Genomic DNA, 24,069 nt, shown 5'->3' with positions numbered 1-24,069 from the left:
TTCCTTCCTGTATTAATTAATGTAATTCATGTAATGCATATTACTTCATTCAACAGCAAAATTCTCACGTTCAGTTCACAGACATAAAGTATTTTAATTAAGAATATCAATGAGTAAAGACAATCCACTTCCAGAAAAAAGCAAAATAAGACACTTCTTTGGCCATGTAGAAGTAGCTGTGATGCAAATATAGTTTACCAGTGTAATAAATTCACTTTCCTAAAACTCTTTACGAAAAGAATAACCTTTAAGCCATGTTCTATTTGTCTGTTTTCCCCTTCTAACCTTCCTTTACATGCAGTATTTGACTGCAAACCTGCATTTTACAGTCTCTAGTGATTGAATCACTTCATCCTCTATAAACATCACAAATTTAAAGATCGTTCAGCAACTGAACTCCAACACAACATACACAAAACTAAAATAATTCATTGTCTAGAGACCATAACAAATTTTAATGTGCATTTACAGAGTAAACAGATAGCTAAAAGGGATCAAACCAGTGGAAGTGAAGGTATGTATTACAAAATCCACACAGTACTGAATTACAAACTAAAGAGTGTTTTGTCAAAAAAGGAAATAAAGATGTTGATCGGTGGCACGACATATAGATAATATTAAAAACTGGCTTGCATGAGGACCAAAGTATGTCTACTCTGAAGTTATATCACACAGACTGTAAGCAATTTACAGAATTTAAGTTAGTTTTGCATATACAGGAGTTGCAAAATTAGAGAAAACACACTGAAATATAGAACGCACACAAAAAAAAAGATGTATATATATAAACCTCCACGCAGTCATCAGGGGTTGGCCAAAGTCAGTAATTGCCACCATTGAACAAGAAACAAACAAAAAAGACAGGAAAAAAACCACATGGGAAAAAGAATAATGGAAAAACCAAACAAACCCAAAGAACTCTAAAGAAAAAAATCCTCATTTGTCTGGCAGAAACAACATCCTCTAGTCTGCTTAGCTGCTTTGTAGAATTCCTTTTTTCCTCCCTATTTCTCATGCAAAAAAATCCATAACAAATTTTAATGTGCATTTACAGAGTAAACAGATAGCTAAAAGGGATCAAACCAGTGGAAGTGAAGGTATGTATTACAAAATCCACACAGTACTGAATTACAAACTAAAGAGTGTTTTGTCAAAAAAGGAAATAAAGATGTTGATCGGTGGCACGACATATAGATAATATTAAAAACTGGCTTGCATGAGGACCAAAGTATGTCTACTCTGAAGTTATATCACACAGACTGTAAGCAATTTACAGAATTTAAGTTAGTTTTGCATATACAGGAGTTGCAAAATTAGAGAAAACACACTGAAATATAGAACGCACACAAAAAAAAAGATGTATATATATAAACCTCCACGCAGTCATCAGGGGTTGGCCAAAGTCAGTAATTGCCACCATTGAACAAGAAACAAACAAAAAAGACAGGAAAAAAACCACATGGGAAAAAGAATAATGGAAAAACCAAACAAACCCAAAGAACTCTAAAGAAAAAAATCCTCATTTGTCTGGCAGAAACAACATCCTCTAGTCTGCTTAGCTGCTTTGTAGAATTCCTTTTTTCCTCCCTATTTCTCATGCAAAAAAATAAAAAAAAAAAAAAAGTTTTTTAATAAAGTTTGTGAGGTGTTTTATTGGGGTCGATGTTAAATCAATATGTTTTGTCTCATTATTTTGCCTCGGTTTGCTTCCAGGCTGGAACGGTTCTTTCAGCGTCGGAAACCAAATGTCATCCATGGTTAATTCTGTAAGACTGATGACTCGCAGGCCAACCCCTGAGAAGTCAAGGATGAGGCTTCTCCTTGCCGAAAGAAAAGGAAACTAGGTCTTGCTGTTACGAAACTTTTGATTACATCACAACAGTTCTCTTCAAATAAAAGATCAGTGATACGCCAAAGAAAATAAGATATATCAAGAAACCATGTGGTATCCTCTTCTTTTTATAATATTTATTTATTTTATTTATTTAGTATTTTTGTTTGTACTTCCTGAAGAAGGTGCTCCTTGTGTAGAGATTTAGAGTACATTGGGTGCAGAGTGGTGGTTGGAGGTTAGGGTCAACTTTGCTGTCCGCTCCGTGGATTTTACAGGCGATTTGCTCTTTGCTTTAAGAAGAGAAAGTGATATTGGAAAAAGTCAGCACTTTTAGATTAAAGCAAAGCACCCTTCACAAAGCCACAAACAAGAAGCAGGACAGAAAGTCCATGGCTTGTAGCTATCCTCGCACCTGCGGAAGAAGTTATAAGATATTCGCTCATCTTGCAGATTTCCAATGCTCCTTATAAGGCTGTTTTAAACACATACATTTATATATTTAATTAGCTCGCCAGGTTGGCTCTGGTGCCCATGAATGTCTTGGCATGCACTGCAAATAACAACACATACAAAGTATTTCAGTCCCAGGGAGGTTTTTGTTTTGCTTTGCTTTTGTTTCTTTCTGTCTTTTTAAACAACCATATACCAACAGGAACAAACCCAACCACCTTGCACCTCATAATGTTCTTTACAAAATCATTTCCAGCATCACATCATTGACTTCTAACAAAAAAGCAATCTAGTGGCTAAAGAGTGTTTTCTAGTAAAACAGAGGAGATACTGGCAAATGGCTGTGCTATTTACAAGTGGGGAACAGAATGCTAAAAGGTCTGGAGTATTTATTTTTGAGAAACTATATTTTCCCAGATCTTTTTTTTTTTGAAAAAAACTATGAAAACAATGGCACATATTATTTCTAAAAACATGACTTTATATTTTAAGTATGTTATCAAAATAAAAACATTCAAAACTACACTATATAAACTGAAATGTTCACGCACCGAGGACACAAGCTTTTAGATGTCTTACACACCAAGTCTCACTGCTTGATAACTCCCTAAATCATAAAGAATTACATTCAGAATTTGAAACATATTACTTAAAGTGAAAACCTTAAATTTAATTTGGTTACACTATCAATAACAGTTCCAATTAAAGCAGATTAATGCACGATTAATAGATTTTATAGTTGTGTTGTATACTTGAAAAGGATGGGTGCTATTGATGGTTAAAAGCATCAATTCTATAACAAAGTAATAACGGTGCTATAAGCATTCCATAACAATGCTGAGCTTTTAATAACTAGTTATTTTTTAAAAAATATATTAATCATGTATAAGCTATTTTTGTAAATATTTTAATATTGAACTGAATGCTGGATTCCATTGCAGCCCCAAAAAGCAGATTTGTCTTCTCATCAAGAATACACACAATGAAAGCAAAAAGAACTCAAGACAAATGCTCATTTTTAAAAGTTTTCAGATGTTTATCAGTAAAATATTTCTCTGTATCTGCTAGCTATGTGTATAGGTATAGCAAAAAGTATTTCAGTTCCTGTCTTTAGTAAATTTTTCTCTTAAAAAATGGGAATTAAACTAAATCCTTGATCTCTGAACACTGCGTACTTTTGTAAATACATGGTGTGAGATGTTGCCATAAAAGACTCTTAGTCCTCTGTCACGTACACAAGAGCTTCTATGTAAAAGTGATATTTCAATTATGTGTAAACTGAATATCTACATGAATATCAACTTTTAAATGGAAACATGTCTCAAAGATATTACCAAGATTTTCAAAGAAGTCCAAGGGAACTCTGAGCTCAGTTCCTACTGAACATAGATAGGAATGGGGAGCTTATTTTTCTCTTGCCCATCTGAAAATGCTATTCTACGTGTTTTACACTGGAGTACTTTACTGAGCCTCTCAACATACTTGTTCTGTTTAAGGAACAAACAAACACACAAGCAAATTTGCTGTAACTTCTTCCTGTGCGTTGTTCTCATACAGGTAGTATTTACAAGCAGGTACCCAAGAGTCAAGTTCAATTTCTGGTTTTGGTTTTATTGTAACATGGCTTTGTTCTCTCTTTTATAGAAGGTATAAAATTTGTCATTTCACAGATTTTTATAAAGGCTTTCCCTAACTAGGTTAGCAGAACTTAGTTAGAAACTTCATTAGTGTTAGATCATTTCATGATGTATTGAATTATTTTCCCTTGTTTTATTCTATTTAAAATTTTTTCTGATTGAACAAGAGAAATACTGTTCGAGACAATTCTGACGAGGCCTTTGGAGACACATTTCCTCTGCACAAGATATATACAATGAAAATAAGGATAAATACTCAGAAGCTATTTTTAAAAGAGGGTTTTTTTTAAACTATTAATGGCATTATAATTTGAGAATTTGAAAGCCGTACTGTATGAAAGAGAAACAGTATGATACAAAATAGCTTTGACAAACTATTTCACAGTGAGAAAAGCAGCACCATGTTTGCAGGCAAAACATTCTTTGATTTTTGTTTTGCTTTTTTTTTCAACATGACACCTGTAGACCCCCAAATTAGGGGTCATATATTGCATACATGTGATAAGCTTTTATTTACAATGTTCAGTCTGCATAAATCACAACCTCCCTACAATTTATGTCATATGCAAGCATGTACTTCTGTAAACATCAATTTTGTTTTTCTTTATCTTGCAAGGGATTTAGGTCAGAATACATGCAGTAAGTACAAGCTAAAGAAATACTGAACACATGAGAAAAATTTAGGGGAAATATAGCTAAAACAATTTCAGCTTCTAGGAAAAGTAAGAGGCTGCTGGGACTGTCAGAAATCACTGTCATAAACAGTGTCCTCTGCACGGTTTTGGGAGCTCATTAGTATATCCTGATGTCATATCAGGTCTGTATTTAATAGCTTAAATTTTCCAAAATGCTGCCTAACCCAAATTGATACAGTTTCAGTAATATATCACCCTCAATAAAATTGACTTGCAATATACAGTGACATATATGCCATTAAGTGTACTCTTATCTTTTCAGTGATTCTTCATGAAATACAATTGGAGTTTAAATATACTTAGGTTTCTTTTTTTTCTGGACTTGTGTAAAAAACCTGTATTTTCTCTTTCATGAACCCAAGTATTTCTTTAGATTTAGAAAGGGTGAAAGCTGTAAATGTAGACTAAAACCAGCAAAATCAAACAAGGCAGCCTTTCCAGATTTTTTCATTTTTCTATTCTGTCATATTTGCTTATATTTGCCTATTTTGGTTTCCTTCTTGATAAAGGACAAGAATAGTTAGAAATTTCCATTTTGACTGCAAATTTAAAAGTCATAGGGTGTTTAAATCAGATTATTTTTAGGCTTGTCAGAGGCAATGTACAGATCAGAATCCAAATACAAATGACTAAAAAATACAGAGTATCAGAAGACTCAAAAATACAGAGTATCAAAATTCAGAGTTTTCATGCAGATGTGTTTTTGATGTACAGTTCTGAGCAGGACTTAGCATCATTGGAACTGTAAGCACAATAATATAAGTAAAATCCTGTCAATCTGACTGCGGGTTTGCTAAATCAATTACTCATTTCCTTGCCATTTCTATCATTATTTTCTAATTAACATAAAGAGACCTAAAAGCATTTTATTGCAGGTCAAGAACACTGGGCAAAGCTGGACTACAATTATGTTACCCTCAAAGACTGTAACCTGGAAGAAGAACAGTAGTATGTACACATATATTATTTCTACATTACTAGTTAAACTCTACTTGATGCGTGGGTCAAGGATTCTCACATTTTTACGTATCAGCCACTGGGAACCTGTTAAATTCTTCCTGTGAGATGTAAATGCCCATGTGTTGTTTTATTTTCCTGCCACTGACATACATCCAAAAAAGCAAATGTCCATGAAATTCTTAGCTGCCTTCTGTAAACAAATGTTGTATTGGCAAAGGCATGTGATCATGAGGTACGTTTCTGTGAAACAGCATGAAGGAGTAGTTCATGCCATTAAACTCTTTGAAACTGATTTATTCAGATACGTGGTTTACTTAAATGCTAAGAAAACAGAGAAAAAAACAATAGGGATAAATAGTTGAGTTTTTATTTTATTATTTTATAATAGAATAACTCTGCCACATAAACTGAACTATATTTCAAGGTTCATAGTGTATGGACCAAGTAACTAAACATCAATTTTGTTCTGTCAATGAGATTAATTTTAGAGCATCTAAGTATAAAATAAAACCAGCAGAAGTTATAATTTGTTAGTAAACCCTAACAGATCAAAAAACTACTCACTTATTGCATTCCTGAATGACTATAATCCCTTGCTTTCACTAAGACATTGATCAGACAAAATTTGTGTAAAAAATACATGGGATTTTGAGACACAAGCAGAAAAAAGCAAATGTTGGTTTTTTTTAACTTTGCCCATTTATTTTTCACAACTGGACAAAACACTGGTTTGTAAACTCAGCAGCTGCCTGAGGTCTTACAGTTTTAGCATCCCCTATTTGTAGGAGTACCTTACATGGTTAACCACCTTGGGTCTCAAGCAGTCTGAATCTGCAAGAGCTGTAGTTTAGCAAGTTTGGCATTCCTTGTGCTTGCTAAGGTTTGGGAGGTCTGTGGGATGGATTAGCCTCCTGCACTCTGAGCCTCAATACCCACCAGAGCCTCTGAAAACTGGATTCATACAGTTATACTTATGATGATTAGTGTGTCATCATATAAAAAGCAGAACAAATCTGTGAATTCAACAGCACTGCTTTAATATTTTACTAAACATATAAGTTTAATGAGGATATCATTGACTTTCTTTTAATTAGTAAGTCACTGATCACAAGGGAAGACTAATGTCTGAGTAGAGTCTTGCTTCTGTGCTGATCAGTACAGGAGAAACACAGCCAGTCACACAAAAGTCCATCCTAGATTCTAAGTTTGCATTACATAAACTATCTCTGCATATATATCTGGGGGATATATATTTAGCTTCTGCTGAATATGAGTTAATTATGTTGTTCTACTGGTTTCTGAAATCATATATGTGTTAAAACTTAGGAAATTTCATTTTTCAGGAATTTGTGCTGCTATTTTCCATCTTGCCTGGTTTGCTGTTTTGCAACACTCAGCTTTGCTTTGTCCTGTTAGATTTGAAATAGCCTTCTTGCCAGTCCCAGTTGAAATCACATGAAATAATAATTTTTCACTATTTCCATGTAAAGTATGTAAAAGTTCATGAAATACCAGCCTTAATTTTACTAGGGATATTAATGAACCATAAGATTCATTGCAAGACATTTGCAGTTTTACATTCACAAAGACAGGTGAAATGAATTATGACTGATTTTATTTGAAGTTTTATTTTAACATGTCTCACACAGGTTTTAAATAAATAGATTCTTCCTCTCTGGACTACCAATTACTATAATTTTTATTCCTCTGAATTGCAGAAATCACAGTTACCTATAGCTCTCCTATACTGCTGGAATATATACCCACACTCAGGAAGAAAATTTCCCTGCCACAGACCTAAGGTCTCCTCTTCCTTCCTCAGGGGAATTAATTCTCATGTGCATTTTAAGGTTCAGTCACCTGTGTTAGATTTTAAGGAACTGAATGACAAAAGACAAGCAGTAAGTATCATATTCAAGCCTCTTAATGTAGATATTTTTGCCTATGCTTTCACTCCACTGGCTGCACAATGGTCAGCCTGAAACAGTGTGAATTGCTCATTGTCGTGGGCAAGCACACCACACTCAGCAAACAAGTTCATCTCACACACCAGAAGAAAAAGTTCTGAATTTCTGGTTTTATTTTGCATTCCAAATTGATGAAAATTTAGACTAGGAAATTTATAAAACGAAATTTGGAACATTCAACTTCCATGAAGTCTACTTAGACTGTGTGTCCAGTGTGTAGCTCTGTTCACCTGCTATGTGTTTCTTTTCTGCCAGTGACACCCAGAAGAGCAGGTGAGGAAGAAGGATGGGATCCTAGATGGAGGGTTATTCCCTAGCTTTCACTAGGGAAGGAGTCCAGGTGAACAGAAGTGTTCAGTCCTGTCACGGGCAAAAGAAAGTAACAGTTTCCAACCCTGAGTACAGAAGAGAATCCTGCTAGAGGTCTGAGCCACAATAACTCCTGGAGCTCTTTCTGACCTAAGGAAGGTCACCGCCTTTAACTTTTTTTTTGCACTCTCCTATGTCCTTTATCCTGAATTCACAACCTTCATTCTCGCCATTGCATATCCTTCTGTTTTGATATGTAGTTTGTTTAAATTGTGTTAACAAGTAGTTCAGAACTAAATATTTTATGTATTAGCGTGATTAGGAAATCCTGATACAGTTTTGCATTGGTTTCATTGAGTGTCATTCATTTCTGTAGCAGTGACTGTAAATTTTGTTAAATGCTTGTGCTACTTATAAACTTACTTAGGCTGTTTGGGTCTGAAAATGAGTCTAGCTATACAGACAGACTATCCCATCACAAATTCAACATCTCAAAATTTTAATTTCCCTAGCATTTTCATGTGGTACTCTCATAAACAATTTGAAAGTAGTAAAGTAGCAGTAAATTAGATACTCGTTTGGTGAAATGAATTGCAGATTGTCTCTGCAGGTGATACGCTGCGTAGAGCATGTCAGAGTCAAAATGATTTTTCAACCTAAGGCACACAGCTTTCAGCTTTATATATACTTCCTTCTAGCATATATATATATTCTAGAAGGAAGTATATATAAAGCTTTAGATATACTTCCTTCGAGCATATTCTTCCTTCTAGCAGCTTACAGCTCGTTTAATACTCAGCTACCTCAGATTTCATGTGTTCAGGCAAGGATATAGTGAATTCTTGATGTCTCTGAATTGTTTAATGGCTGTACAACTATAACTACTTCCATCACTATATATTTATGTTGTGAATGCCTTTTTGTCTTGATACTGAAACTTCCCTACTGACCTTCTTTTCTTAGGAGAATGACATTCTGCCTACCTGGGGCTCTCATTCACAAATGTTCAGGCATCAGCCATTTGCAGCAGATATCCTAATTCTCTTCCTCCCTTTAGTTGGTGTTTAAGCCTGCAAAGTTTTAAAGTTTTTTTTGTTTGTGGATTTCTTTACATTGAATATCTCTTCACGTGTATAAGTAATACATTGCTTTCAGCTGTTTCTATTTCAGTGAGAGAGTACTTTTTGGGAAACGGCTTGCTAAGAGAAGTATTTGGAAATAATCTGTAAAACACCAATTTAAATAAAACTAGTGTGAAAAGCAGTCCAATATCCAGTGCCCATTTCAACAGTTAAAAAGTGAGGGGGGGGACAGGACAAGCTCAAGTATATGCAGGCTCTAAATTAGTTAATTAGTATTGTTTGAGAACCACTGGCAGCATGCTTTTTGACTACTCTTATCAGCGCTAGACACCTTTCTCTCTCTTTCTATCCCTGAAAACCACGGATATAAAATATCTTAGACTTTTTAAAATGTGTGACAGGAAAAATCTATAAACCAGTACATTTCTATTTATCTGTAGGTAATGGCTGATTCCAAAGCAAATGCAGTTTTTATGTGACTGTCCTGTGGTAACTCAACCTCAATCCTTTACCTGCATATAGTTATGCCCCATCCTGAATGAAGGTGGGAACTTAGGCTGTTAACAAAAATTCTTTCTGAATTGACTCTTTTGTTAGTAACCAGCTTCTGCTGTTGTAACTAAACATGACCTCAGCACAAATTACTCAGCATTTTTGTAATGTATATAAATGTGTGTATATTTGATATACACCACATTGTAATTAAAGTGTTAACAAAGTCATTTTTGAAAGATACCATAAAGTTGCAACAAGAGTATTATTTGAAGAAAAATAGAATTGAACTTGTCTTTTTCTCCTGTGCTTTTTGCATCCTGTTCATCCTTTCATCTATCAGAAAAAATTTTAAGTGGGATGATACTTAATATTACTCTATCATCTTCAACAGCACTGTCATACCAAGAAAAATATATACAAAGAGGGTTATTGTAACTTAGACAGAAGGAAAATTATCATTCTTTGTAAATATTTCAGCATGAGTTAGTCAACCCCTTTGCTCGCTTTTCACACCTGACACTGCTTAGGCTTATGTTTGACATACAGTCAACCTGATCTCCTTCTATTTGTATCATTTATATAAGAGCTTTATTCATGGCACTCAGCTAAGCTCCCATTTATCTGTATCCATCCCACTGGATGAGTCTGTTTCCTTCTGCCTGATTCCTAGATGGTAAGTGTTTTGAGGCAGGGACCATTCTTTTGATCCTTTGTTTGCCTGGTAGATACTGCAGTTGTTACAGAGAGTAGAACAATGCCTCTGACTAACAACATACCTCAGTCTAAGGGCTGTGATTCACGAGCTCTTAATGGTTTTAGCTAGAGCAGTTTAAAATGATAGTGCCTCCATCTCCCTACCTCCCCCTCTTATGGAAATTAAACCCTCAAAGGTAGGAGTGATACAAACAAACCCCATGCCATCTCTTAATTTATGTCAAGTTAACAACCCAACGTTTTAGTTTATCAGCTGTCATAGAGGCTTAATTTAATGCTCAACACTGTGAACTGGGAGAGATGCCGAGCAGACACCTCTTTCCTTCTGTTGTCCAGGACAATAACTTCTGACATGGGTCAGACAGAGACTTTGGGTGACAACATTTTAAACTGTAAGAGCTAAATCAAAGTTCACAAGTCAAAGCCTTCACCTGTGTTATTACTGTGATACAAATAAAAAAATACAATGTTATCACCCCTACAACCGCAGTGCACTAATTCAAAAATGGTGGACTGTGAGAATGAAGCTTGAAGTATTTGTGCCAAATCCTGTATTAATTCTATCTCCTTTATATTCTATATTGTTGATTTTTTCTACTTTTATTTCAGATCTTTTTACCCTTCTCATTACAGTTCTGAGATGCGGGATCAATTATAATCATGAAACATCATTCTTTGTTATTCAAGGACTCTTCAGGTGTAAGATGGTCACTGATCAGTACATATTGTATGCATGTAAATAATTCAACAGAATACAAAACAGGCATTTGGTCTGTTATTTTGGCAGCGTTTCAGACAGGCACAATGCTAGGTATCCATATTGTCAAAAAGTATTATTCAACTAAATGGCCTTGCACCGTCTGAATGCCTACTTCTCTGTGAGACCTGCTCCTAGTTCTTGGCTTCATAACTGATGCATTTTTGCTCCTTGACAAAATATCTTTATCTTTTAACTTTTTTTTTTTTTTTTTTTTTTTTTTTTTTTTTTTTTTTTTTTTTTTTTTTTTTTTTTTAGTTGCACAGAATAACTGCAGTTGGATCCACCATCTTCTATGGTCATGTAGAAGTCTTTTCTATAATCCTTATAGCTCTATGGCTGTGATTTGGTGGCCAAAAGTCTCAGTCACTGTCACAGGCAACAGTAGCAGCTGAGGGGATAACAGCAGTAGAAATAGGACTGGCAGCAGCGTCATCCAGATTTGCTATCTATATTTTTGTTGCTGTTGATGAACACACAGATCGTATGTATGAAGCACTGGGAATGCTGGCTGTGGCAGTTAACTTTCACATTTTTATTCTTCTCAGCACATTAGGCAGCTTTGTTCCAAGACAATAGCATTTGTCAGTAGGTGGGAGAACAAACTTCAGTGAGGTGGATCAGACTGAAACACCCACACACAGACAGGATAGCAAGTTACACTGCCAAAAAGTATGATGGCAACTTCCTTATGATAAGGTAAAATGAAGGGTTTACGGCAAAGTCTTCTTTTCAGAAGACTTTAATCTTCATCCTCATGATTGAGCCAAATTTTTTGCTACTGTAAATGAATGCAGTTTTTTTGGCTTCAGAAGAGTTGTATCCATTCCAACTACCCGATAATTCTGCCCATTCATTTTAAGTGATGCAAAGGATTTTCATAATGAAGTAGAGCACCATAGATGGGAAACTTCCTGCTTCTCCTCTGAAACAAGCAAAAATGTCCTCTGCTTTGCTGTATATGTGTCAAGTAACAAATGAGTTGTGTTCTGAAGCAAGAAAATCCTATCAGTTCAAGAACAGGCCCTGTCACATATGCTGCAATCTCTGATGGCCCAATGCAAGCTGCCTGATTGTGTAGCAATGAATAGCAATTTGAGTGAGCTGACAAAGAACTCATAAACAGCGCTCATAAACAGCTTTTTTTTTTTTTTTCCTTCCTGTCTTTCTTTTCTTCCTTTCTTTTCTTCTCTTTCTTTACTAACTGTGTGGCCCATCTGCAATCTTCCAGCGGCTAATTAACAAAGAAAGTTACATGAGGCATGTAGAACCAAATGACTGAGATTCTGCTGCTCAGGCAACTCCTGTGGGGTCCCTTACCAGATCTTTATATATCAGTTTTGTTCTAAAGGTGAGGTGAGTCTGAAATATTAATTTTTAAGCAGCTAAAAGAAAGGAAGAGACGTAATTAAGTGCATACATAGCAATGGCAAATGGACAGTGAAATATAGTGGTAAGGTTACTAAATGAACTGGAAAGATCTCAGTATACATGTGTGTAGATAACAACAATGTAGATGGAGAAAGGACAGAACAAATTTCTTAAACTTTGTGCATTTAGTTCCTGTTGTGTTTGTCCTCACTGTTTCTGGATTGACTTCACAGGAGACCTATACTCAGTGCAGCATCCAAAGACAGTTTTCCATATTTTCATGCATATAACCTATCCACTATCTGAAATAGCAACTGCTCAAGGGTAGTTCGAGCTATGTTTGAATAATAAAAATGGTAATCTGCAACAGAGTCCCCTTTCTGTAGTAGGCTGGTTTTAATCTGCCATTACTTGCTTTCTTAAATTTCTTCTTAGCCCTGCTTGTGATTAGCTAAAGTAATTTAACTTTTCTTTCCAAAACCAATCACCTTTACAGGAATATGAATTACAGTGGAGATATCATATGTCTAAAGGCAGAATTCATTATTTTCTCTACAGTTCTGAGAAGACCATGACTTTCTTCTATGATTCTGTATTAGTGCTTAACCATGGGCATAACTAAGGATGAAAATAACATTTCTGATTTCAGAGAAGATATGTTTGAAACTAAGCATATCCAGTATTTAGTCTGGGATGGGCAGACCGAAAATAGTTTGTTTATTACTGGGTTCAGTTGCACCAAGCACTAGCAACAGGAGTTTAAATACCTTTATGAGTTTGATTCTATCAGTAAGAATGCACATATAAGAAGTTAAGATGTGGGTTTTTTGAAAGAAACGTAAGGCAGAGGTGAGTTCATTCTGCAATGGAAATCCTGGCTTAAAAAACAGAGTTTAGCTGCTGCTAAGACCTTGCTTTGTCAATTAAGTCATTTGGAGCAGATTAGGACTTCTCAGAAGATGCTTACAGTTTCAAGGTCAACCATTAACTGGCGAATAGGGCTACACCAATTAATATGGTTAGATTTTGTTCCATTATTTCAGAGAAGCCTAAAAAGTGGAGTGACTCCATTTCAGGAAAAGACAACCAAGTGTAAGTAAAAGCAGAAATTGTAGTGTATACAGGTGTGAAATGGGATAGTCCTTGCATCACCTTTTTGCAAGAAATCCTGAGAATAATGTTCAGAACAAGGAAAATAAATTTCTCATTTGCTTTTGCCTTAATGTAGTCCTAAGGAAACAGAGACTTGACTTTTTGTTGTGCAACGATCACAGTAATTGTTGGTGCCTCTCAGCCTTAGGGGTACTCACAGTTTCTAAAACAGCAGCCTAAAAAGCCAAAGTCATTCTCTTAGTGAAGAAAGCAGTGATGTTGGCTGTCACCTTGGTGGAAGCTAAAGATGATTTTTTGTCCCTTCACTTTAAGAGGAGATGTAACATAAAAGAATAAAAAAAAAACCAAAACAACACAGAAGTTGGTTTATATTCCATAGCATTCCAAATTGGTCATAAAATTTGTGCTTACAATAGGTTGATAATAAAAGAGTCCTAGAGTCTGTATTAAAAAATGGAGGCTGGAAGGAATGTCATTGGTTCATCAGTATCAACAGACTGAAGATATGTTTTCGTTCTCTTCTTTTGCATTCTTTTGCCTCATAATCAGCTTCTCAGTGTGATTTATGATGCCAAGAATCCAGATCATTCTGCCTTTTTCCATTGTGCTCCTTTTTAAGTCACTCACTGAAACACTGCCACAATCACAGGAACAGTTTTGGCATGTAGTTATGTCAATAGCTGAATTTGTTACTTCAGGAAAGAACAAAATGTTGCTAGAAATGTGCAGAGACTCTATGTAAGCAGTCAGACAATGGACCTAACGTCACTTCTTCATTTGTAACTATTTCTTCTTGAGTTCTTTGAGCCCAATCTTGAGTCTGAAAAGCAACTAATAGCTTTGAGTGCTTTCATACAGCATTGGAAGAATGGGAAGAGTTTGAGGGATATACAAATTCTCAGTGCATCAAATTCTGTAGCCCTTTATATTGCTGTAAGTATTGAGTGACTTGAATGCAGGTAGCAGAGTTTCTCTAGATTTATATCCATGAAAAGGTGAGATTTGGCAGATTATTTAGCTTCCTTTTACCTCAATTCATTGCAGCTCTTGGACCTCAGTTAATTGCAACATTGCTTAGAGTTACAAGGCTCTGTAATAACTCTGTACTTTCAGCTTTGGGCTGAAATACATTGTTATGAATTATGCAGAAAAAAATGTCTGTCACTCCACCTACATATTTTCTGGATATATGCAGATTAGCCTGTCAAATTACTCAGATTCCTGTTAAAATGTGATGACTTACTTCATTTGCTGCAGCCCATGAATATGAAATGAAGGGGTCAAGCTGTTTTAGCTTGACTTTTTTGACTTTGAGGAAGGTTTAGTGCTTCTCAGTATATTATCTGAAGACTGTCTGTGGGAGATGTTCTCTTTAGCTCTTTCTTCCTATATTGAATCTCCGTTACACTAAAAATAACAAATATCCTTTTTACACTCACACAGCGTTTGTCAGACCAATCTCATAATTTTGTCCGCACTGGCTATATATCCCCCTCATAGTTAACACAGATATTTTTCCTATTTTGACTAAAAGGGGAGAATGACAGAAACATATATTCAGTTGGGAAATGCCAAAAATTTAAAATGACAGAGACTATAATCTGCTTTTCTAGAACTACTCATTAAACATCTATTGTTAAATAAATGGAATTCTGCAATGTGCTTCAGGACAGAATGAGTTAAGTGCTATCTACCTTTAAAAAATAAATTTTTGGGACAAAATATTTATATAATCAGAGTCAGTCCTTCCTTTATTTGTAGCCGAGTTCTTCAGAAATAGGTGAATACAGATTTCCCAATAATGTTGCAGTGCCATATTTTCCTCTGCTGGAAATGTATTTTGCAATAGTCTGTGAGCAGGGCAGTAAAATATATTGCTTGCCAATAACTATGCACCAGCTCTCTAATATTGGAGAGTATTTGACACAATTACCTATGGTTAATAGTACTTCTCTCTTGAAACAGTATTGCTAAAGTCGATGCATTACTCAACATGAACAAACACATCACAATCACCCATTATGTCTTTCAAATACAAACGTGGTTAATAGTCATAAATTTGTACTCAATCATGTTTCTGTGTTCTAGGATGGATGGATACATCGCTTGCATGTAATGTAATCACACAGAAGTCTTGTGCATGCATATACAGTTAGTTTCTCATTTGACAGTATAAGGAGATCGTGTTAATTCGATATCACTAAAAGAAAGACTATTACTGTCTACAACACCCCCTTTCAGCTTTTTTGACATCTTACAGCTGATGTCTCTCCTTCCTCAAGTGAAGTTGGTCCTCAAAATCACATAGAGCTAAAGTCCTCCACTGCCTTGTGCTACCGTGGATATTTCTATTGGTGTAGAGTGAGTGTAAAATGGAGTGAAAATCCAAATGACACCATAGCTGGAAGATAAGGCCCAGATTTTCTCAAGAAAAGGAAAGTTAATGTTGGTTCTCAAGAGTTAAACTGATGTTTAGCTAGTAATTACTGTGTAGCAAGTGACCATTAAACTGAAATTAAACCTAATGTGGATTCCTGGTACAGTCTTTGTTTCTTCACTAGATGAGTTTCACCTCTGATGAATACAGGATTAATCTGTGCTCCATCATAAAACAAATTAATTAATAAACTAAATTATATTTAAATCTGTTGAATTTGTAAATTCTTTGTGATTGGGATTGTCTACACTCGATCTGCAGTAATTTTTGCTCAAGGAAAAAAAAAAGATTAACATTTTCTATGGGTTTTTTGGGGGGTTTTTTATTATTATTTTGGGGTTTGTTTGTTTGTTTGTTTGTTATAGGGACATGTAATAACCTACTAGCTACCAAATAATAAATGTCCAGTAATCAGGCAAGACATTGCTTGGACTAAAGACATTAACAATATTATAGATTCAACTGTATATACAAAGTGATTTAATGTATTAAATGTTGTGTACACACTTTGGCCCCAATGCAGTGTCATCTGTAGCTACACACTTCATAAACTTGTGACTGTTTTAATTAACATCACATAGATCTGAAGAGAAACTAGAGTTTTCATTATATGGGCAAGTCTGCTACTTTGAAATGTATGAAAATGGAAAATAATCAGTATATACAATTCTCTGAAAGGAAAACCATGGTAGAATGATGATTTTAAATCAATTCAAATAGTTCTTTTCCTCTAACAGCTCAAACTTTTTTTGGAAGAGCTACAAAGTGAAAGTGGCTCCATTGCAAGCAAAGAGAACTGGATTTAATGTTAAAATAAATCTTTAAAAATGCATACAGAGGTAAAATGGTGGTAGTATGTGCATCATCTTTTCTAATAGCAATAATAATTTTCATATGAATAATCATTTTGTTCCAATCTGTAAATTAAATATATTTTCCTTATCAAAAAGTTTTTCTAGTAGTATGCTTGTAAGATGAAAGTGATTTCACAATAGTTCTGCTGTGAAATTTGTTGCATTCCCAGTTTTGGTTTTGATGACACGGCATTTGCTAGCAGAAACCTGATGTGTCACAACAAACTAGGTTAGCTTACTCTATAAATTTTAAGCTAGGCTGTGATCTGTTTTACATTGGGCCCTCAGTGTAAACAGAAGTAATGCAGAAACCCTTAAACTTGAACAGTTTGTTTTCCAGAGGATTTTTGATCATTTACGACATGTCTCAATTTTTTATCCTGCCCATCTCCTTATTGCCATCATACAGTGGTCAACAGTTGTACCTCATGTATATTCATGTACCTTTGCATAACCGTGAAATTTACTGTATCAATGTAGAAAATGCAGACTTATATTGCTTATAGGGTATTTATACAGTGCTGTACAAAATCTCCCAAACAAAAATGTGCAGTATGTTAATTTCTATGTGACAGACAATTGAGGCATTGCAATTTTAATGCTTGATCCAATGCCAATGGTCAAGCTGCTGAAGATGACAAACCTACATTCTCTGACAAACCCACAGTCTTTCTAAAGCCTACACAACTGAAAATCTGCTGCATCTAAAGCCTGCTTAGATTTACAAGTCTAGTTCCTTATGAAAACAGGATTGATACTAAAAGTAGATTAATTTTGCCAAGTATTAGGAATATAAAAGTTAGATGACCGGTATAAATTAACTTCTGGGTAGTGTTTTATTTAATTTATCATGCACAACCATCTTAAAATGAGATGAGTCATTCACTGACATGATCCTCTCTCTCTTCACTCACTACAGGGAAAGCTGAGCTCCTATTAGACAGCAAACCTTAAGTGGATAAGACCAGTAAAGATAAAATACAGATGCAGGAATTTTTTACTGGCTTTTTGTTTCTTCTGCACAGAAACTTATTCTTCAGCTTTGAGGAAGTAATGAAATAGCAGAAGGGATAGAACCAGAAAGAAGGAGGAATAAGGGAGCACCACACTCTTCCTAGTCACAATTCCTGGTTACCTTGTTGAGTTAGCCTCCTTATACATGCTGGTAAGCAATCAAATGAAAGCTCAAAATGCTTTACCATACCTGATTGTGGACTTTGTTTGGGCATTTTGGCTGCTGCTTCAGGGCTGGAAGTGGCACGCACACGCTGATTGGCAGAGTTATGGATGCTACTTGGAACAGCTGCTGAGATGTTTTTGCGAGGTTTCATGTCTTGCAACCACATTGGAGATGCCTCAAAGGCTTGCATTCGCCGAGAGTGGCTGTTAGCGTTGACTTTGAGAAATGCCTGGGCCTTGTATTCCTGAAGGTCTCCATAGTTGGCATCGGTCACCCTGCACTCATACAAGCCTTCATCCTTTTTCCTCACTTTTGAAATCTGCAGCTTGTGGGAGATGTCGTTCCCTTGTACTTTCACTGTCTGCAAATTTGCCAGGAAAAAAACCAACCAAACAAACATGTTGTCAGGTATTATTCTTTCTCTGGGAAGACTCCACTGATGTAGAGTCTGTCCAGAGAAGTTCAAGCACCAAATTTACCAGTGGTGTGATTGTGCTTACTGCAGGGAAGCTCCATCAACAATGAATATGTTTAGTTGTATCTATGAGGATGTCTGACTGTTTAAATTTGAAATGCTCTGAAATGTTAATTGCCCTCATTCCAATTAATTGCTTAAGATCATGAACATTCTTAATGAGCTTTCTTTCACAAACCTACTATCTGTGCACTTCATTGGTTAAACCATTCCAGTTAGTTGGCTTTAGAGAATAAGTCAGTTTTTGGACTAGTGCACTAACAATTTTGTTGGAGATGTTTGACAGTATTTAAACTTCTTCTATAACAATTTCTTATATTAGCTTGTAGTCTTCACTACATTGAAACTGCATGTTTGACATTTTATTTGTCTCCTTCAGACATGTCCAAACCTTTGGAATTTTTTGTTTATTAACTATAACAAAACATATTGTGTCAGGTATTTCCTTTCGTCTCATTTGTATAAGTGTGTACTTATTAGAAGTCATATATCATTTCTGGAGCACATATGCAAGTAGCACATATTCAAGATAGTTTTAAAAGTTGTCAGCTGAAATAAGACTCCTGATTTATTTTTAATCACTTTTAATAGCTGAGGGTAACATAACATAATTTTGTCTCACATAATTAAAACACAGATGAGTAAATTATGCATCCAGAAATGTGTGCTAGGTATTAAGATGCATTAGGAAAGGTAACACAGATTCTTTTCTGTATGTTCATCACTTTAGAGAATTTATATTTAATTAATTGGTTATTACTCTCTATCTGGATTAGTATCTGCTGCTCCATGGGAAGCTAGTTAAAAGGGATTCAGTTGGACAGAAAACCTCAGCTTTGAAGAACTCCTGAGCCTGATTTACTTCCACCATTACACAAACATGGATGCAAATGCTGCTTTGTGTTGTGTCAGTGACAGTCAATGGGGAAACATCAGGGCAATGAATATATGGTAAATGACAAAAATGGAGAACTGTTAGATTGAAACTAGGCATGTGTTATTGGTGATTATATAACACATTGCTTCTGATAGCTTGGCATGCTGCAGTCACCAGTGTTGGCAAAGCACCTATTCTACCCGCTTGATAAATTGAAGAGCAATACTTGTGAATACATTATTGCTTTAAGGTACTGGATGGACTTTACAGCCTGTTGTGTTACATCCAGCTTTGAATTTAAACTTGGCAGACTGAGTTGAAAGTATGGATTGCGTACTTTCAGGCATAACATATGCAATATTAATTACACAGAAAGTGCTGGATAGTTATTTAAACCATATTCAATAATAATATATCTCTACTGAACAACTCATATTCTGTGAAAGGATTAATGAAGTTTCATATGAGCTATATGAATGGACAGAGGATCATGTACTGCCTTCATTTGCTCCTATACAATATCTGCAAAGTGATTGCACAGAACTAATGGAAAACAGAATTCATTTTGGGTTTTGCATTTGAAATTTAGAAATGGTTGCAGTCAACTTACTCCTTTCAACTTACTCCTGATTATCATTTAAAACCAAAAGAAGTGGTGCATTTCAGCACAGTTTAAAAACATGGTTAGCATCTTTTACCATTTCTTTAAAGAATTTACTAAATGCACTTTAAAATTTGCTCCCTTCTTTAAGGAGATGCTTTCCAGTAATATTAAGAGAGACTATCTGTATGCATTCAAGAAAGAAAAAAAAAAAAAGCTACATTTATAACAAGTGTATTTAGACTGTCAACCTAATGTTGACTTTTTTTTTTAATTGCTAATATAAAACGTTTTATGCAAGCTTATAAAAACACTGTATAAATTCCCCATTGTGAATTATTTTCACACACAATGAGAGAAAGAGATTTTTAACTTGAAAGATGGGATAAGCTTTACAGCCTATATTGTGCCATAGATTTTATGGATTACTATGGGCCAGTATTGAGAAGGAATAAATTCGCTGCTAACCCTGTGTCTAGTGGAATAGTATCCAAAGACCACATGTGGGCCTCACTTGTCAAATAGTCTAGAAATGTAACCAAAGATATTGTCATGACACAAATGGTTTATGGTGTGTAGTGAAAGGTACTATAAGAAATGTCAAGTTTGGCTAGAATATGTGTGGTTTTGAATATAATGTATCTGATTTCACATTTATAAGTGCCCTTCAGCTGCACTTTGACCTGATGTAATTACTTGGTTAGTTATTTGTAGGCATCAGACAGCAGGAGAGTAATGGATTTTATAGAAATGATTCACCTCTATCTGTTGCTGGTTTAAGCTTTCCTGGTAGTTAGAGCCTTGGCTGCATCTAAAATGCACTTCCAAAGGGATTGTGTCTGAGGAAGGGAAACCCACTTTGGGTTTGTAAAACATACTCATGCAGCCGTATCTGCTAAGTACCTGTGTCTTTCCACTGCAGTCAGCACCACACCATGACCCCCCCACCACACATTTCTTGGGATGCTGAGGGAGGAGGGTCTGAGGTCTTCTGATGTGAGGGGCTGTATTTGCACCTGACTCAAGATACGGGTCTACTGAGAAAGGCATCCTTTCCCTGGACAAGGGCTGAAGCAACGTTGCTCATAATTTAGTTAAGACAACATTTGTGGTTTAATCTCCAAATGGCAGATTGGTAACTCTGATGTCAGAACCCTACTTTCCTAAGAAAGAGTCTGAGTGGCCAAGAGTGGAGATTACTCTCAACAGGATGGTCTTGTCCAAAGACTTTCCGAGCTTTTTTTCTCTCAGTGGATATGAAAAGCTGTGAAAGCACCCATTTAAATAGTTGCACACTCTACTGAAGAAAAGCAGCTTCACAGCCAAATTTCAGACATAAATCCGGCTTTGGAGCACTAAGGCAGACTCAGCCGTTGCCCAGGGTAGATGAAAACAAGAGGCACAAGGACGGGTGCAGGTTGTCTGCTTCAGGGGGGTGGAAACGGAGCCTGCCAAGGGCCCCGCTTGCTGAGGCCTTCACGCCCAGGGGTCCCCAAGGGTATGGGCTGCGTGGGGGCAGGGCTGTCCCGGCACCCTCTGCCAGGGCGGGCGAGGAAGGAGCTGCCGCTTCGGTTTGCGGTGCGGATGGGGAGGGGATGAGCCGTGGGGGAGCAACAACCCGGGCGCACCCCGGTGCTGCGGGCGGCCGCCGGCATCGCCCGAGGAAGGGGGGGCGTCGCGGCCCCGGCTCCCCCGGCGCGGCGGCGGCGGCGACAGCGGGGGCTTCCCGCGCCCCGCGGCCACACTTACGCTGATCTTCGTGCCGTCGCTGTCCAGGTCTCGCTCGGGCAAGAGCTCCACCTGCGGGGAAAGGAACGCCGCCGTGGGTCACCGGCCCCCGCCCCGCTCCGCGGCCCGCTCCCACCCGCGGATCCGCCGCGCAGCCCGTGGAGCGGCGCGCCAAGTCTGCCACCTGCGGGCCGCGCCGGGAACAGCACCCCCAGAGCGCTGCGGAGGGGCATGGCCCTGCGGACCCGCTGCCCCCTCCACTCGTGTGGGTGTCTCTTCGCGTGAGGCTGCACGCCAAGAGGGGCCCTGGATAGCAATGTAGAGTGGACGTGGCCCCCTCTGTGCCTCTCGGAAGGCTTAAATTGAGCTGTTGTATCATGGGGTTTTTTGAGTCTTTGGGGCATTGGTTTCCCCTGCCGTCTCCCCCCATCCCTGCAGAGCGTGTGCTCTCCTCTGGCAGCTGCATGCAGAGTTAGGGCTGCCAACTCGACTGCACCAGCTGCAAATTGGAGGGCATGTGTAGCGTCTTGCCATTTGGGAAATAAAAAATTCGCACAAGGAGCAGTCTCTGAGCAGCTGCTTGCCAAAGAGAAAAAGAGAGGGGGAAAAAAAAAGACTTTGGAAATCCATGTGGTTTTGTGAACATCCCTAGCTGCATCTTGAGAGTGACAGGCACCACCCTTGAGGTGGACATTTTCATCTGCAGGTTCCTGGGCTGTTATTTTGTGGTCAAAATTAAGTTCCTGGGGAGATCCAGAGCCTCCCTGTGCTCCCTGCCCCTCCTCCCACCCTTCTCTCCTTCCCTCCGTTGCTCTCCACCCATTCTCCTGAGTATTCCTGGGTGGTCTGGGGACCCCGTGGCAGAGGATCAGTACCTGAGTGCCTGTCACCTCAGGTCCAGCCTCTTGGTCCTCAGCCGCCCGCAGAAACCACCACTGGATTTCAAGGTACACTGAAGCGGAGCCACTTTGGAAAGCACAAGACATCTCCACATTCTGCCCTTCAGTGGCCGTGACATTTCGGGGAAATTCAGTGAATTTTGCTGTAAAACAAATGCACAACATGTTGAGATCTCCTGTTACTTCATTATTTATTCTCTGCTTTTTGCATTGCCTTTTTGCTTCTGTCTCCCTCTTTTTTTCCTTTAAAATTAATTTCTTTGTTTTCTTTTCTCATTCCCCCTCTTTTCTAATTTTCCAGTTCCCCCACACATTATGTTCTCCGGTTTCTCTCACACCCGGGTATGTCTTTCTTCCCTTAGGCACAATTCCATCTTTTTTACACTCTAAGTTATGCTCATGTGAAATGCTATATACCCCCCTACTTGCTCCCATGGGCTAGTAAAGTTTTATATAATTAGGTCCAAATACCCTTGGGCAGAATGCAGTATTTCACCAGACTCACTGAGGGATTTTGTGCAAGACCAATTTGGATGAGGGGAAAAAAAAAAAAATCTGACTGATTTATTGTATTTTGTAGGGCAATTGTTAAACCTTTCACAGCCAGCTGGGGAGGTGGTTGGAACTCTTCTGAGGAGCGGGTACCAACCACTCATCAAAATGCCCGTTTCAAAGGATTTACCTGAGTTAGTTACTCTTTCTGAGAACCTCTGCTTGCATAATCAGACCAAGCAGCAATATGTCTTCTGCTTCTCAGTCCTTGCAGTCACTTTCTAGAACTGCCCTTCACCTTTGTATCCCAGTCTTTTAACAAACAGGGTTTGCCCATTTCATTTTATCGCTGCTAGGTTTAAAAACTAATCCTGATGGACATAGTCCAGGGCACCAGTATTTCTTCAAGTCTCAGACTTGACTTCCTTCCCCTTCCTTTCCTATAACTGATTTTAAAATTGTGCAAGATAATGAAACATGATAGGCAAGTGATGGCGACTACAGACAAACAGTTTAATAAATAAAACCTCTGTTTCAAGAAGAGGAGAATTTCTAAAGACCTTGCAATGTTGCTTTCTGTTACGCGTTGCTACAGAATGACTAGAGCATATTATGATGTGAAGGAAATACTGCTCGTTGTCTCCTCCCCTCTCTATCAGGCTTCCTAGCTAACCTAGAATTGGTGGGATAATTTGGCAATACGCTCAACCAGTTTTACTTCTTTTTCCCCTTACATTAGAGCTTGGCAACAGATAGCAAAGCTGCTAGCTGTATATTTCACGGTGTCCCTTTTTCTGTCCCCCCCGCCCCCACTGCTAGTCACCGAGTTAAACTGACAAAAGGACCGTGCGTTTTGTGTGATCGGGGCTTGTAAGTTTGTTTGGGTTTTTCGGTTTCTTCCTTGCCTCCCCGACCGGTCAGTGCGTGTGAGCGGTGTGGGGAGGCGGAGAGGGACGCTGCCATCACCCTGCCCGACCGCACCGCCCAGCGCAGCCCGGCCCAGCCTCTCAAAGACGGCGGGGAGCTGCAGGCGGGCAGCGGGCGCGGAGCAGGGGGCGGCGGGCGGGGGTAGCGGGCGCAGGGGGGCAGCAGGAGGCAGCAGGGGGCAGTGGCAGAGGGCAGCAGGCAGGGGGCGGCAGGCG

The 24,069-nt window shown here is 37.8% G+C and overlaps 1 protein-coding gene across 4 annotated transcripts in view; it reads right to left on the bottom strand.

The window, feature by feature from the left end:
- Nucleotides 1-1,042: 1,042 nt before the first annotated feature.
- The window catches only part of VSTM2A (V-set and transmembrane domain containing 2A), a 25,290-nt gene continuing 2,263 nt past the window's right edge, over nt 1,043-24,069 (bottom strand). For 2 of the 4 annotated variants that reach the window (XM_014938659.1, XM_014938658.1), the window contains 4 exons: nt 22,412-22,578; nt 21,558-21,608; nt 17,880-18,216; nt 1,043-2,124 (listed from right to left, as the gene is read on the bottom strand). In XM_014938659.1, the coding sequence (XP_014794145.1) occupies nt 2,036-2,124; nt 17,880-18,216; nt 21,558-21,608; nt 22,412-22,578 (644 nt within the window). In that variant the 3' untranslated portion in view covers nt 1,043-2,035. The other 2 variants (XM_014938660.1, XM_014938661.1) reach the window with 2 other exon arrangements.

Source organism: Calidris pugnax, unplaced genomic scaffold (assembly GCF_001431845.1).
Source record: "Calidris pugnax isolate Ruff unplaced genomic scaffold, ASM143184v1 scaffold13, whole genome shotgun sequence".
Classification (NCBI taxonomy): Eukaryota; Metazoa; Chordata; class Aves; order Charadriiformes; family Scolopacidae; genus Calidris; species Calidris pugnax.
The sequence above is the reverse complement of the archived record's forward strand: the minus strand, read 5'-3'. Positions and strand labels throughout refer to the sequence as shown.